At 41.3% G+C, this 12,115-nt stretch overlaps 1 protein-coding gene and 1 long non-coding RNA gene across 10 annotated transcripts in view; one reads left to right on the top strand and one right to left on the bottom strand.

Annotated features, from left to right (window-relative positions):
* The window catches only part of FARP1 (FERM, ARH/RhoGEF and pleckstrin domain protein 1), a 193,779-nt gene that overhangs the window by 44,907 nt on the left and 136,757 nt on the right, over window positions 1-12,115 (bottom strand). For 7 of the 9 annotated variants that reach the window (XM_068677410.1, XM_068677412.1, XM_068677413.1 and 4 more), the window contains exons 7-13: window positions 10,416-10,530; window positions 9,095-9,242; window positions 6,329-6,424; window positions 5,656-5,819; window positions 4,235-4,303; window positions 3,415-3,490; window positions 1,393-1,633 (exon numbers count right to left, since the gene is read on the bottom strand). In XM_068677410.1, the coding sequence (XP_068533511.1) occupies window positions 1,393-1,633; window positions 3,415-3,490; window positions 4,235-4,303; window positions 5,656-5,819; window positions 6,329-6,424; window positions 9,095-9,242; window positions 10,416-10,530 (909 nt within the window). The remainder of the gene's footprint in view (window positions 1-1,392; window positions 1,634-3,414; window positions 3,491-4,234; window positions 4,304-5,655; window positions 5,820-6,328; window positions 6,425-9,094; window positions 9,243-10,415; window positions 10,531-12,115) is intronic. The other 2 variants (XM_068677389.1, XM_068677378.1) reach the window with 1 other exon arrangement.
* Window positions 4,329-10,824, top strand: LOC137854252 (uncharacterized). Its single transcript, XR_011095044.1, has 3 exons — window positions 4,329-5,074; window positions 5,493-5,546; window positions 10,676-10,824. It is a non-coding gene; the product is annotated as an uncharacterized lncRNA (long non-coding RNA).

The raw sequence follows: 12,115 nt of genomic DNA, 5'->3' as shown, positions 1-12,115 counted from the left end.
AGGAAAAAAAAAAAGTACTCGACATACAAAAGAGCACAATGTACCTACGCAATATCATTTTTGTTTGTTTTGTCAACGTAACTAGTCAAGTGTCAAAGAAGCTACAATATATACCTAAAATACGACTTCATACACGTTGAGTGTATAAAATCTTACAAAGGTACCTAAATCAGTAATGATTTTCCTCTCCTCCTGCCTTTCAGAGCAGACAAATTACTGTTAAGATTCACTGAAACTTATCCTTACTGTATTCCCTTTCCTCTGGCTGGTTTGTATAGAGGTAACGTTTGAAATAGCCCATGCTCTGAGTTTATTACCAGTCACTTTTCACAAGCCCCATGGTATTCACTTGTCTCGTATGCCTTGCTGCCTAGCAGCTGAAGACCTGCACACCATCTTCATCACTGAGGCCAACAGAAACGTCCTCCTCTACCTCCTCATCGAGCTGAAGGCTGCCAAAGGAGTATTTATTTCTGGGCATGGGAGAGGAACTCAGCACAATGGGATTTCCGAACACCAGGGGGTGAGTGAAGGGGTTAATGATCTCCGAGTCAGAATCACTAGATTCTGTCCCACTGCTGGTGGAGCCCTCCATCACCTGGATGGCAGCCATGTGGTCCATCATACCACTGGCATGCAGCGACTGCATGGCTGGGCTCTGCTTTGACTGTCCCCCCGCTGGCATACCGTTGGCCATCATTTTGCCTTCTGGAGAAGACATCTTAGCCACCCCGCCTCCTTTACAACGTCTCTCTGATCTGTATTCCTGCCCAGGGGTTGAGGATATCTGGCTCAGGATAAATGGGTCTGTAGCTGACTTGTTGCAGAGATTTAGGATCTTCTGTGCATGAGGCCGCTGCGAACCTGGAGAGTACCTGCCATACCCGTGGCAGCTACTGGCATGGCTGTCCTCCTCCCCAGTTCTTGCCCTGCAGTCATGCCCATTTTCTGAGACATAACCCTGAGAGCCAGTTCTGCTCAGGCTCATGTTAGGGCTTGATCCTTTGCTACTGGGAGGCAACGGAGTGGCCAGTGGGCTACGGCTCCCTGGCCCTCTGAACATTTCGTCAACCAGTGAGCTGTGCCTTGGCATCCTGGGGCTTCCCCCAGAGTAGAAGGAGAGATTAGGTGGGTTGTCATCAAGGTACTCTTCAGAGAGATACTGGGAAGACTTTATAGAGGCTGAGGAATCCCTATATCTACTCCTATTAAGATTTTCACCTCTATAGTGAATATAGGCACCACTGGTCAAATCACCCTCATAATTGTCATTTGTTTGGGAATATGACCGGGTTATTTGTCCTCTGAGGAGATCATACTCGCTATCTACATCACTGCAGTCAATGAAAGGAATGGAGGTGCTGCTGCCATGAGCAGCCCTGGAAGCTGGACCTGTGCTTGGTTGCTGTGACTGAGGTCTGTTCTGCTGAATCCTGTCCTTAGAGGCCTCCTCTTCTTCCTCCACAGCTGACACCACTGCTCCGTCCACCTTTCTGCCTTCTTTGGGGCTCTTCTTCAAGGAAGGGCTCTTGTGCTGTCCATTGTCTTCCGTTGAAGCTTTCAGTTCCTTTCCTTGCCGGCAGCTCTGCACTGCTGCAGCATCATTGTCATCTCCATAGGCAAAGCTAGAGCTCTGGAAAGATAAAGAAGGATGGCAAGGGGTAGAGAAAGGGAAGAGGTTTGGGAGGGAAGGGGTAAGGAGGGAAGGGAGCCAGAGGGAAAGGGCTATGTGTAATTATGCACCACCATTTTGCAATACATCTTGCAGCAACACAGGAATCTCTTGGATGCAGAAAAGGTAACCCAAGATTCAAAATGAATTAGAAAAATAAAAAAGAGGTCTCTGATCCTGAAGAACAGATGATGGGGGAAATAGGTAAGCTGAGCAAGGGAAGAGAAGGGAGACAAAATGCAGCAATATACAAAGAGGGGGATTTGAGGTGTTTCCACACCCTACGCCAGCCACTAAGAACATCAACCTGTACACACTACTCTGAGAAGCTGGAAGGAAAGAAAAGTAACATGTAAGACAAATTCTGCATGGCCTCATTCCATATACTGGAAAAGCTCTAAGGTACATGTGTGGGCTTTTGGAGACCATGCATTCAACTGCCACTGGTTTGGGGGCTGGCTTTTCTGCCAACAGAAATATGCCAGTATCTGAGCAATAGTTATGCTCCGTCTACCTGAGCTTGTCTTAGCAATATTAAAATGCTAAAAGGTATTTGGCGTGGGCTGAATTTATAGCAGAATTCTCTGAATTTCTTGGATTTTGAAGAATGAAGGGGTCTGTGAATATCAAAAGGAAGCAATGCAAGGAATGTAAAGTGCAAGTAACATTCTTGAATATATTAACTTAGTAGCTTGCACCTGGCATTTACCTGCTCTACCTTATAATGTAAAGTTATGCGCTAAAAGGTTCACCTCCACAAACACAGATGAGTTCAGAGAAACATTGGTAGGTGGAAGGTAATAACCCCACTAATCTACTCAGAGAAATGGAGCTCCTCTGGGGACTGTCCTGGCAATCGCTCCATGGTTGTGTGTGTCTGGGGACACCCTTACTAGAGGGATCCAAATTACAGAAGTATTTTCCACTAGTGGACTTTCATCCTGATCAGCCAGGGTGGAATATGATGAGGCTGCTGGTATTACCTGTGTTTGTGTGAGTGTTGTTTTCTGATGTTTTCACCTATATGGCTGGCTGCATGTATGTGTGTGCATGCATATATATATATATATATATATATATATATATATATATATATAGATAATTACATATATATATATGTATCTGGTATATGTATGTTTGGGTGCCTATTGTAAATACACGCTCAGCCTTACTACTAGCTGGACCTGGGAACTTGCAGCTGCTGCAGCTTTGCCTCTATAGGGCTACCGGATTTGTAAACTCCTAACACATAACTACTATTAACATCAGACAAACACATTTGGTATCTACCAGAGATAATGGCTTAAAAGGTCAAAGCTGCATTTTCTCTGAGGAAATAATTCATCTCATCCCTTGTTAATACAACAAAATATTTTGTCATTGGCAGCCAAGACTCCTCAGTGAAGGAAAAGAATTAAACTTTTCTCAAGTGCAATCACCAGCAACAACCTGAGACCCCAGCAGTAACACTGTGGGCTGCAGTTTTTCAGGTGCTCGTTAGTACAGCTCAGACAAGCTCACCATTTATGCTTGTCTTGCTGTCTGGAAACAACTCTGTTCCACAGTGGAAATTAACATATTCCATTTGAAGAACCTGAACACCTGGGGCTCCTGAGCTTCCACTTAAGTGTCAACTGAGCAGAAACGTATGTTCCTAGAGATTCAAAACACCTATCTGTGGTGGGTAATGTAACAAGAAATATTTAAAAGGCACGATGAAGGGTTTCGTCAACATCACTGACTTGTTTTGGCACCTCTGTATGCTGTTCTGAAGGCTGTGTTGTCAGACTCCTGATGGAACGAATCTTGCTGTGCTTCCTGGAGATAAAAGGAAAATCACAGTAAGAAGCCATTTCAGTTTTCCCACAAAGAAGAATCAAGACACATGCCTCCTTGAAAACAAAAAACTTTGAATAGTGGCTTTCATAAGAGTTTGCTCCAAAACAGATGCTCCTTTCTGTAATGTTTAAACATGCTATGTGTTGGAAACATACCACTGTAAGAAAAGGGAGAGGCACTGAAGCAGAAGTGGTCTGTCACTAGAACATGAGTCATTAGCTCATCAGCAATAAACTGTTGTCATGGTCTTTGTGGCATTTTGGCCATGAATTTTAGCTCACCACAAGCAAGACAAGTTAAGTTCTCCCTTGAGGTTGGCTATACCTATTCCTGTTACCTTCTTTTTTATTCTCAGGTGAATACGCTTACTTAAAATCCATTTATATCCCTTTCTGCTAACATATTAACCAAATCCCACTGAAGAGGGTGCAAATCAATATGAGAGGAATTTACCTGCAATGGAAGGGCATTCACTGCTGAAAAACAAATTGAAGACTATTGATTTTAAATAAACTATAGGTTATGCAAACTTCTGCCAAAATGCTCAGGACCAAGGGGATATTATACAAATGACAAGCTGTCAAACCAGCAAAGAAGGGATTTTTTACTTGTACTGGCACTAAGCTCTTAGAATATAACTACTTGGAAGCCACTACTTTTCTTTAAGTTTTATATATATATATGTATATATATATTTGAGTAGCTCATTTATTTTCCTCTCACCTTTCAAACTGTACTTTTTTGTGCCCTCCTTCTTTAACATAGTCAAGTACTTGCTTTTGAGTCCGTCCACTGGAAGAAAACCACAGTTAAATTACTAATCTGAGATAATGAATTTGTCACATTTAATAAAATATACTACCTGGTCATCATAAACGTGTATGTGGTTAGCAAAGAATGTCACAACAACCAGAAAATTATTTGTCACTCTCAACAGAAACTCGTGTAAGATCATAAGAAAGGAGACCTGGTCATATACACACAGATTGTTACCTTTTTGCATGTTACCTCTTTTTTTTTTTGCTGTGGAGGTACTTTACAATGTGATTTCAGACCTGATTAAATTCAGTTCTGTGCCCTTTACAGAGTACAACATTACTGGGAAGTCACCATAACAGAAAACAAAGTAGGGGTTAAGTTTTACTCTCATGATCAAATAAACATTACTGAATCCTTTCAAGAATTAAACATCAGCCTTTCCTCCTACCTGCAACCAAGATGAAAGCTTCTGAAATGTATTTCATAGCTCAGTTGCATCAACTAAACATATTTTCTGCAGAGATTTAGGCTGGAACTCGCACTCTCCCCTTCTGCTAATGCCATAAAAACATAGTGCGAAAGCCCACCACTTCCTATTGTGCAAGGATATAAACTCCACAGGGAACTGAGAGGAGTAAAGGAAACGTCCACCTCAAGAATGTTCAATAGAGGAAAGAAAACCTTCCTGTTCATCACAGGCTTTCAACTAAATTACTGAAAGGTCTGAAAAAAGTAACCATGTGTATGCAGCACAGATCACTATGAATGCAGGATGTGGGCAAAACCTGTTCTCCAAACCAGGAGGTAAGTACAATGCACCTGCATTTTTCTATTTAATCTGGCAGAAGCTTAAAAAATTAATAGCTTGTTTACCTTAATATAGGTCTTTCTATCTTAATTAATTTACTCTGATAGCAGGAAAAAAGTGGGAAGAGAGAATGGCCATATATACCATGTATTTGTGCAAGGCAGCTATGGTGTACTGACAGTTTATCTCAGCAAAGAAGGGGTTTCTGGTTGCTCAGTTTATATCAGCTTCCCAAAGAAGCTGGCACATTAGCTTCTCTTCTAGAAGCAGAGGGTCTGAAGAGTTACTAGCTGGTGTTACTTAGGACACTTTTTCTTGTGTAAAACCAGCTTGAACTGATAGATCTTGTATCTTACCTCCAGAAAGCTATGTTACAACAGCTACTATGAAATTAATACAGCCTTTTTTTCCCAGTGTTCTCTGCACTATTCTGGTTGAGAAGATGCAATGGAAAACATAAAGGAACAAGTAACTTCAAGAAGGGAAGCTGAAAGTGATAGGTTTAATCCTAGATCATTATGGAAGTGACTTTGAAATGGGGAGGCAACGAAGCTGGAAAGAAGAAAGGAGGTCTCACCTGAACCTAAATGATGAACCTCTAGAAAAAAGAACAGGCTTGGGCTTTGGTTTAGGTTCTTCAAACAGCCTGAAAAAGGCATGATGCTCCACACAGATCTTCCAGAAAGACTTGCAAAAATCTCGACTGGCCATAAGGAATTCCAGGGTGTCCTGGAACGAACTCTGAAAGTTGAGAGAGCATTTGCAATATGAGCAAGCAAGCAAAACACGTTACAGAGACACATTACTTACTGGTGAAGCTAGTGCTATATTACAAAAAGGGATTTTTCACGACTCATTGGCTTTCAGGCTTAACAGGCCCTATCCTTCCTTTTTTGAGACATCACTGACCTGCCTGGCAATATCACAGCTATTGCTTAAACTTTCTTTTCCTGACAACTATGACAGGGATAAAGCAGGGCTCTTAACAGTAATGTGAATACTATAACTTAAGAACCCTGATATAATGCCAGAGGCACAGTCAGAAGAAGACTCTGACATTCAGTTTACTTTTCCTTAGCTGGGATTGCTCACCTGAGATGCCAGTTTGATGCTTGCAGTAACACACCAGCAATGAACAAAAACAATTAATTTAAAAATTATCTTGAGGTGATAAAAACTTGTTTCATCTGCAAGTAGAAATTTATCATACAACCTTTTGTCAGCTTCATACATTCCTGACAAGAACTTACATTCACATCAGGTCGTAGTTTGATAAGGAAACGTTTCCTCTTGAAGCTCAGCTTTCGAACCTTAGCCCAGTTGAAGGCATTGATCTTGGTGTGACCCTGCAGAGGACACAGCCAGAAGAGTTAGAGCATTACAGACCTGAAGGGAGAAATCAAAACCACTACAGAAAGTTTGCCATACATTAATCATCTATCACTTCACTTGCAGTTATGGTATTTCTTATCTTTCCTCCTTTGGTAGTGCAAACACCCACAGACATTCTTAACCATAAGCATTTGTTGGTGTGACTGAAGGCAGGAAGTTATGGTTAAATTCCTGCATATTTATAGGACTATGTCCACTGACTAGATGTGAAAGTATATAATCCAGTATCATTGTGCAGGGTAGCCTATTTGCCCTTTCATAGGGAGCAATAAAAATAAAAGGAAACTAAATAAATTATCTGTTCCTGAAAGTCAGAAAACACTTTTTTCAAAAAAAATACACAACAAAAGCTAACTGTAAGCCTGAGAGAAATTTTCTCCTGAATACTAGTAATTCCCAGACACTGCATTATTAGCCCTATGCTCCAGAATCACAGAATGGTATAGGTTAGAAGGGACCTTTAAGATCACCTAGATCAAAGCACCCTGCCATCGGCAGGGACACCTCCCACCAGAGCAGGTTGCCCAATGCCCCATCCAGCCTGGCCTTGAACAATTACCCCTTGTCCTTTCACTACATGCCCTTGTAAAAAGTTTCTCTCCACCTTTCTTATAAGCCTCGTTGAAGTACTGGAAGGCCGCAAAAAGATCTCGACGGAGCCTGCTCTTCTCCAGGCTGAACAACCCCAACTCCCTCAGCCTCTCTTTGTAGGTGAGGAGTCTCTATGTTAGAATTGGAGGCATTGTTTTAAAATATTCATTATACCAGTTTGTTCAGCAAAGACTTCAAGGCATGTATGCCTACAGCACAGCGCAGACGTTTCAAAGAACAGCGACTAGAGGATAGCTAAATGCAGAAACCCATGTTGATTTGGGCACCGTCACCAGACAAACGTAGGAGTAGTGACAGCGTGATGATTTCCGCTAAGTCAATCTGCTGTCTAAGAATCTGATAACTAACCTCCCTTACAATATTCAGCAGCACCAACACTGATTTCTAAATAAACGTCAGGTTTGAAAGTGCGCCTACTGCTTATGCCATTTGTGAGGGAGCCTTTATTTTGATTTTTGATACTGATGTTGTTTTAATGAGGTCTTTACATTTCGATTTCTCTTAGCCATATCCCTGATAAACAGATGAGCTTAAGGCTCACACGCTATGAGCTGCCTGAACGAAGCCCTGAGTCTAAGTGCCAGGCTCCAACTGCTAGGTCAGAGACCGACCTCAGCTTCCTTCTCAGCTCTCAGTCTTGGAGCTCGATCCAGCAAAGTTTCCCAGCTTTTCTGAAAGTTCAGCAAAACCCTCTTTGAAAGTCTCAAAGACTTTACGACAAGAGGAGACAACCGAGTTTCAGAGCTGTACAAATCAGGCCTCGGGCCTTCAGCCCGAGGAAGGATCCCAGCTGTGTGCTGGGACCCAGCGAGGCCCAGGCCCACGCTGCTTTGTGTGTTCAGCTCCTCACTTTGTAAAGCTTTGCAACTCATTAATTCAACTGATGAAAATACTGTGGGGGAGCAGGGAAGGGCCTGAACATACAATTATTTGAATTGTGGGCATTTCTAACAATATCCTCATGTTCTCATGCTTAAAGCTATGCTCCGGTTTGGTAGCCATACTGTCAACCCATTTAGGGCTTTTACTTTTTTTCTTTAGATCTTGGAGTATTTGGGTCAGACATTTCTGGGTCCATTTGTTGCTCTTTTTTTTTTTTTTTTAAACAAGAGGACTTATAATTATTTTTCAAGGTTGGAAACACTGTACTACTTTAACTGATGTCAATCTGTCAAAATGAGTAGTCTTTTTTGATGCTTATAACAATGGACATTTTAAAGAACTGTTCACTTACTGCTTTTAACACAGTACAGAACGAGGCATTTAGGATGCTAGTAGACATCAGCTCATCTGAAGTGAAAGCAGTTTACACCAGCTGACTATCTGTACCTCCCCAACTGTAAATGCCCAATTTGTTATTTACCTAAAGGGAACTGGAGAACAAAAATTCGATACAATTGTTAATGATGGTTCATGAACATGTACTAGGCTCACCAGGGCAGGAGAGGAGAGGAAAGAAATCTAAGGAAAACTACTTTGGGTCTTTTAGTGAAAGAGGTAGAATTCATGGACTTGGAAAAGGCAGAATGTAAATATTATATTTACAAGAATATTGTAAAAACTTTGAAAAAAAAATTTAAAAAAATAACACCACAGAAAGCTTGTATGTACTTCCACCATCCTTCTCCTTGTGCTCCATCTGTTTTATTTGTCACTGCTTCACAACCACTTAGTATACACCATGCCTGCAAGACCTGCCTGCTCCTTTAAACAGGAGGTGTCAGCATGACCAACTTGCATATTGTGAGCTGTGGATCAGTTTGCATTTTGAACAGCATATCATGGTTGAAGATCAAGTTCTAGCCTGTGTGTGTAGACAAAGTAAAAGTCCCTGGAAGTTAAGGACCTAGTGAAGCTATAAAAGGTTTAAGGTTATTGTTAGAAAAAAATCAGAAACTCATGATTTTTCTTGACCAGACTATTTCCGATATGGTTTAGATCTTGAATTCTTTTTGCTATAAGAGATTTCTCTGCTTTATAAAGTGCAATGTCAAAAGCCTAGCAGCTCTAACCTGAAACACCAGAATGCCTGTGTTGGCAACAGCCAGGTTGATTTTTGTCCCTTCCCTGTCCTTGGCTGGATGCAAGCGTATTCCATACATCTCCAGCCGACGGGCAATCTCCAAAAGCTGGAAGTCAGACTCTGCTGGTGTCTGTCCCCTTGAGAAACAAAACAGAAAAGACACACAGATTCTTCACACCTTTTAATAGAGATCAACAGGTCCTCCAGAGAACAAAGAGACATTTTATCACAGAGACTGAAACCTGCCAGGGGTATTACATCTCTATGTTCTTTCTACCTCCACAGACTTTTTATCAGCTAGAACAACAACTTTGTCTTAGTATAGATCAATACAAAAAAAAAGTCCATAGATTTTACAGTCTGGAAATTTTCTATTAGAAATTTTGATAACTCCAATTCTGAGACACCTGAAACACTTGGATTTAGAGTCATTAACAGAAGTCACTCTTACTCTATTATTTTTTCCACCAAAACAACATTTCCTAAAAAAAAATAATAAATAGAAGTCTGTAAGGATGTTGTTCATTGTAAAAGTGAATGCAATACCAAAATGAAAGTAAAACAGAGGACATGAGTATCTTAACATAAATGTTGGGAACCCATAAGCACTAAATTCCTCAGAACTAAACTGTGCAAAAGTTCTGATTATTACTGCAGTAGAGCTCCCTAGCACTCATATCTAACTCCAGTTAGTTCAAACTGAGACTGTTCCAGTCTTGAAGTGTTTTCAATTTTCAATAGCAAAAAAAAACCTCCACTTTTGTATGTCTTATTCTTAATTCTTTTCTAACTCTATTTTTTTCCAGCCCTTGGGACACCAAGCATTGTCACCTTGAATGCTGTTCCTCCAAATCCCTAATTCTGCAAGCACTTTGTGCTTTTCCTAAAACTGTCATTAAACCTCTTCTTCATCCATCTCTAAATACAGCATGGAAAGTTGAAAAGACAACATTCGATGTCCTTGAAATCAAAAAGTCTACTGTCACAAGTGTCTGACTGATCAGTCATCATTTGCAATCATACCTGCATGCACAAAATCATCAGTGAAGCATTTTGGATGAAATAGACTGTAAAATAATGACATGCTTGAGTGAATATCAAAATCAATTGCTCTTTAAACATCTTGTTATGATGATGGGATAAAGGCGGCTGTAACCTTCAGGAAATTCACAGTCTTGGACGTTTTTTGAGAAGTAACCTTTGAGAAACCCAGAAGCTCAAATCTCTTTTGTACTTACAATCTAGCATGTATTTACAGTTAGAATTACATTAAAAGAAAAGAAGGCTGATAGTAATTAAAAAAGTCTTACATGTGATTACGGTGAAATTCCATGATTTTGTCTTCTAGTGCTTCTTGCTGAGGTATATACTTGTTCTTCGCTAAGTGTTCACGATCTATGTTTTCATCAAAATCCCCAATCTCAGCTGTGGAAAATTTTAAGAAAAGTCTATTAAAACACTCAATTAAATCTCAGTTATTCAGGCAATTCAGGCTGGGAAGAGGGCAGAGAAGCAATCACAGGTTGCTGCATGGTTTCATGGCTCAGACTCCCACTATTTTATCTTCCAGGCATTCCTCCCGTCTCATCTGTGTGAGTACCTGAGATGTGAGAAACAGCCCAAGGACTCCTCCGATCCACCACAACCACGTAAGGAGATGTTGGATGTCAACTGAACAAATGAAGCCATCACAGTGCTGCCTTGACTTGCGTGCAGGATAAAATGGGGTGACAGGGAGAACAGCAGAACCCACCCTGGTGGTGCTCAGGTGTCTTTTCCCAGAGCAGCCAAGTACAAGTTTCTCCCCATGCCCATACCCCATGCTGTAATCTTTTGGGGGAAATCTGAAGAGAATGTTGTATTTACATGTTTGAATGAATGCATAAATGCAGTGGGTTATGAAACATTTGTCTTCCACTAATTTTGCAGCAGTTTGAGACACATTCTGTCTCCCTCCTCCTCAAAGTTGCTCCCATCTGCTGCAGTTATTCAATAATGTGTGTGCAACAGTATGTCACACCCACCTTCCACTTTGCAGCCCATTCAGTGAGCTTTCCTTTTTTTTTCAGGGGGTAGGGGGCCAGGCAATCTGTGTGTGGGTGCCAGATTACTATCTTGTTGCCTGCTATTCTTGGAATGCTTCTTAAAAATCTTGCTATTAGGCTTTTCACAGAGTGAGGTATCAGCTGCTGCCTGCAGACCTGCCGGTGTAATACAAACGATGCTACAACGAAGGCTGCTACCTTAATAATGTTGGTGAAATTAAAACGCAGCTCCCTCAAATTAAATCCAGGCTGCAGTCAGACGTATCGTTCTGTGGCTAACGCAGGATGTCACAGACCCAAGCTCAGATCCTTGCCTCATCCTCACCTCAGTTCTGCCCATGTGAATGATCTCTTACACCAGTTATGTCCAAAATGAGCTGGCTTAGATAAAAGTTTAAGAAGATGCTTAAAACACTGCAGCTGATTTTCAACAAAAGTTTGCCTGTTAGCAGTTATACCTGCAAATGTGGAGGGGGGAACAATAAACTCATGTAGGACAAGGAAGACGAGGACCAAAGCATCTGTGAGTGACAGAGCAGTAACCTTTCAACCCAAATAGGCTGCAGAGGTCAGAGGTGGGGAAGAGATGGTAACTGAGATTGTCTTATTTCAACCCCCTTCCTCATCCCATCTGCTCCTTGAGACAAGTGGCTACAGACACACCACAGAGAATTTGAGAACTCTTTTGTAAAAACGTCCCTCTCATCCCCATCTCTGAAACAGCTCTATTCCAATTTTACTTGCCTCCAAGTGACTCATATCTTTGGGGAACGTTTTTAACCCTCACTCAAAAAATGCAGGTTTCTCCTCTTTACTAAGGACATAAGCCTGCCTAGATTTACAACCCCTCAAACGGCATGGACCTAGGCTCGTTCAAATGCAGTTCACACCTTGTAGATTTCTGCACGTAGATGTACTTACACCACCTTCTGTAGGGGTTTCTTTGGAGACAAGTGTACGTACGA

The sequence above is a fragment of the Anas acuta genome, chromosome 1 (assembly GCF_963932015.1).
Source record: "Anas acuta chromosome 1, bAnaAcu1.1, whole genome shotgun sequence".
Taxonomy (NCBI): Eukaryota; Metazoa; Chordata; class Aves; order Anseriformes; family Anatidae; genus Anas; species Anas acuta.
The sequence above is the reverse complement of the archived record's forward strand: the minus strand, read 5'-3'. Positions and strand labels throughout refer to the sequence as shown.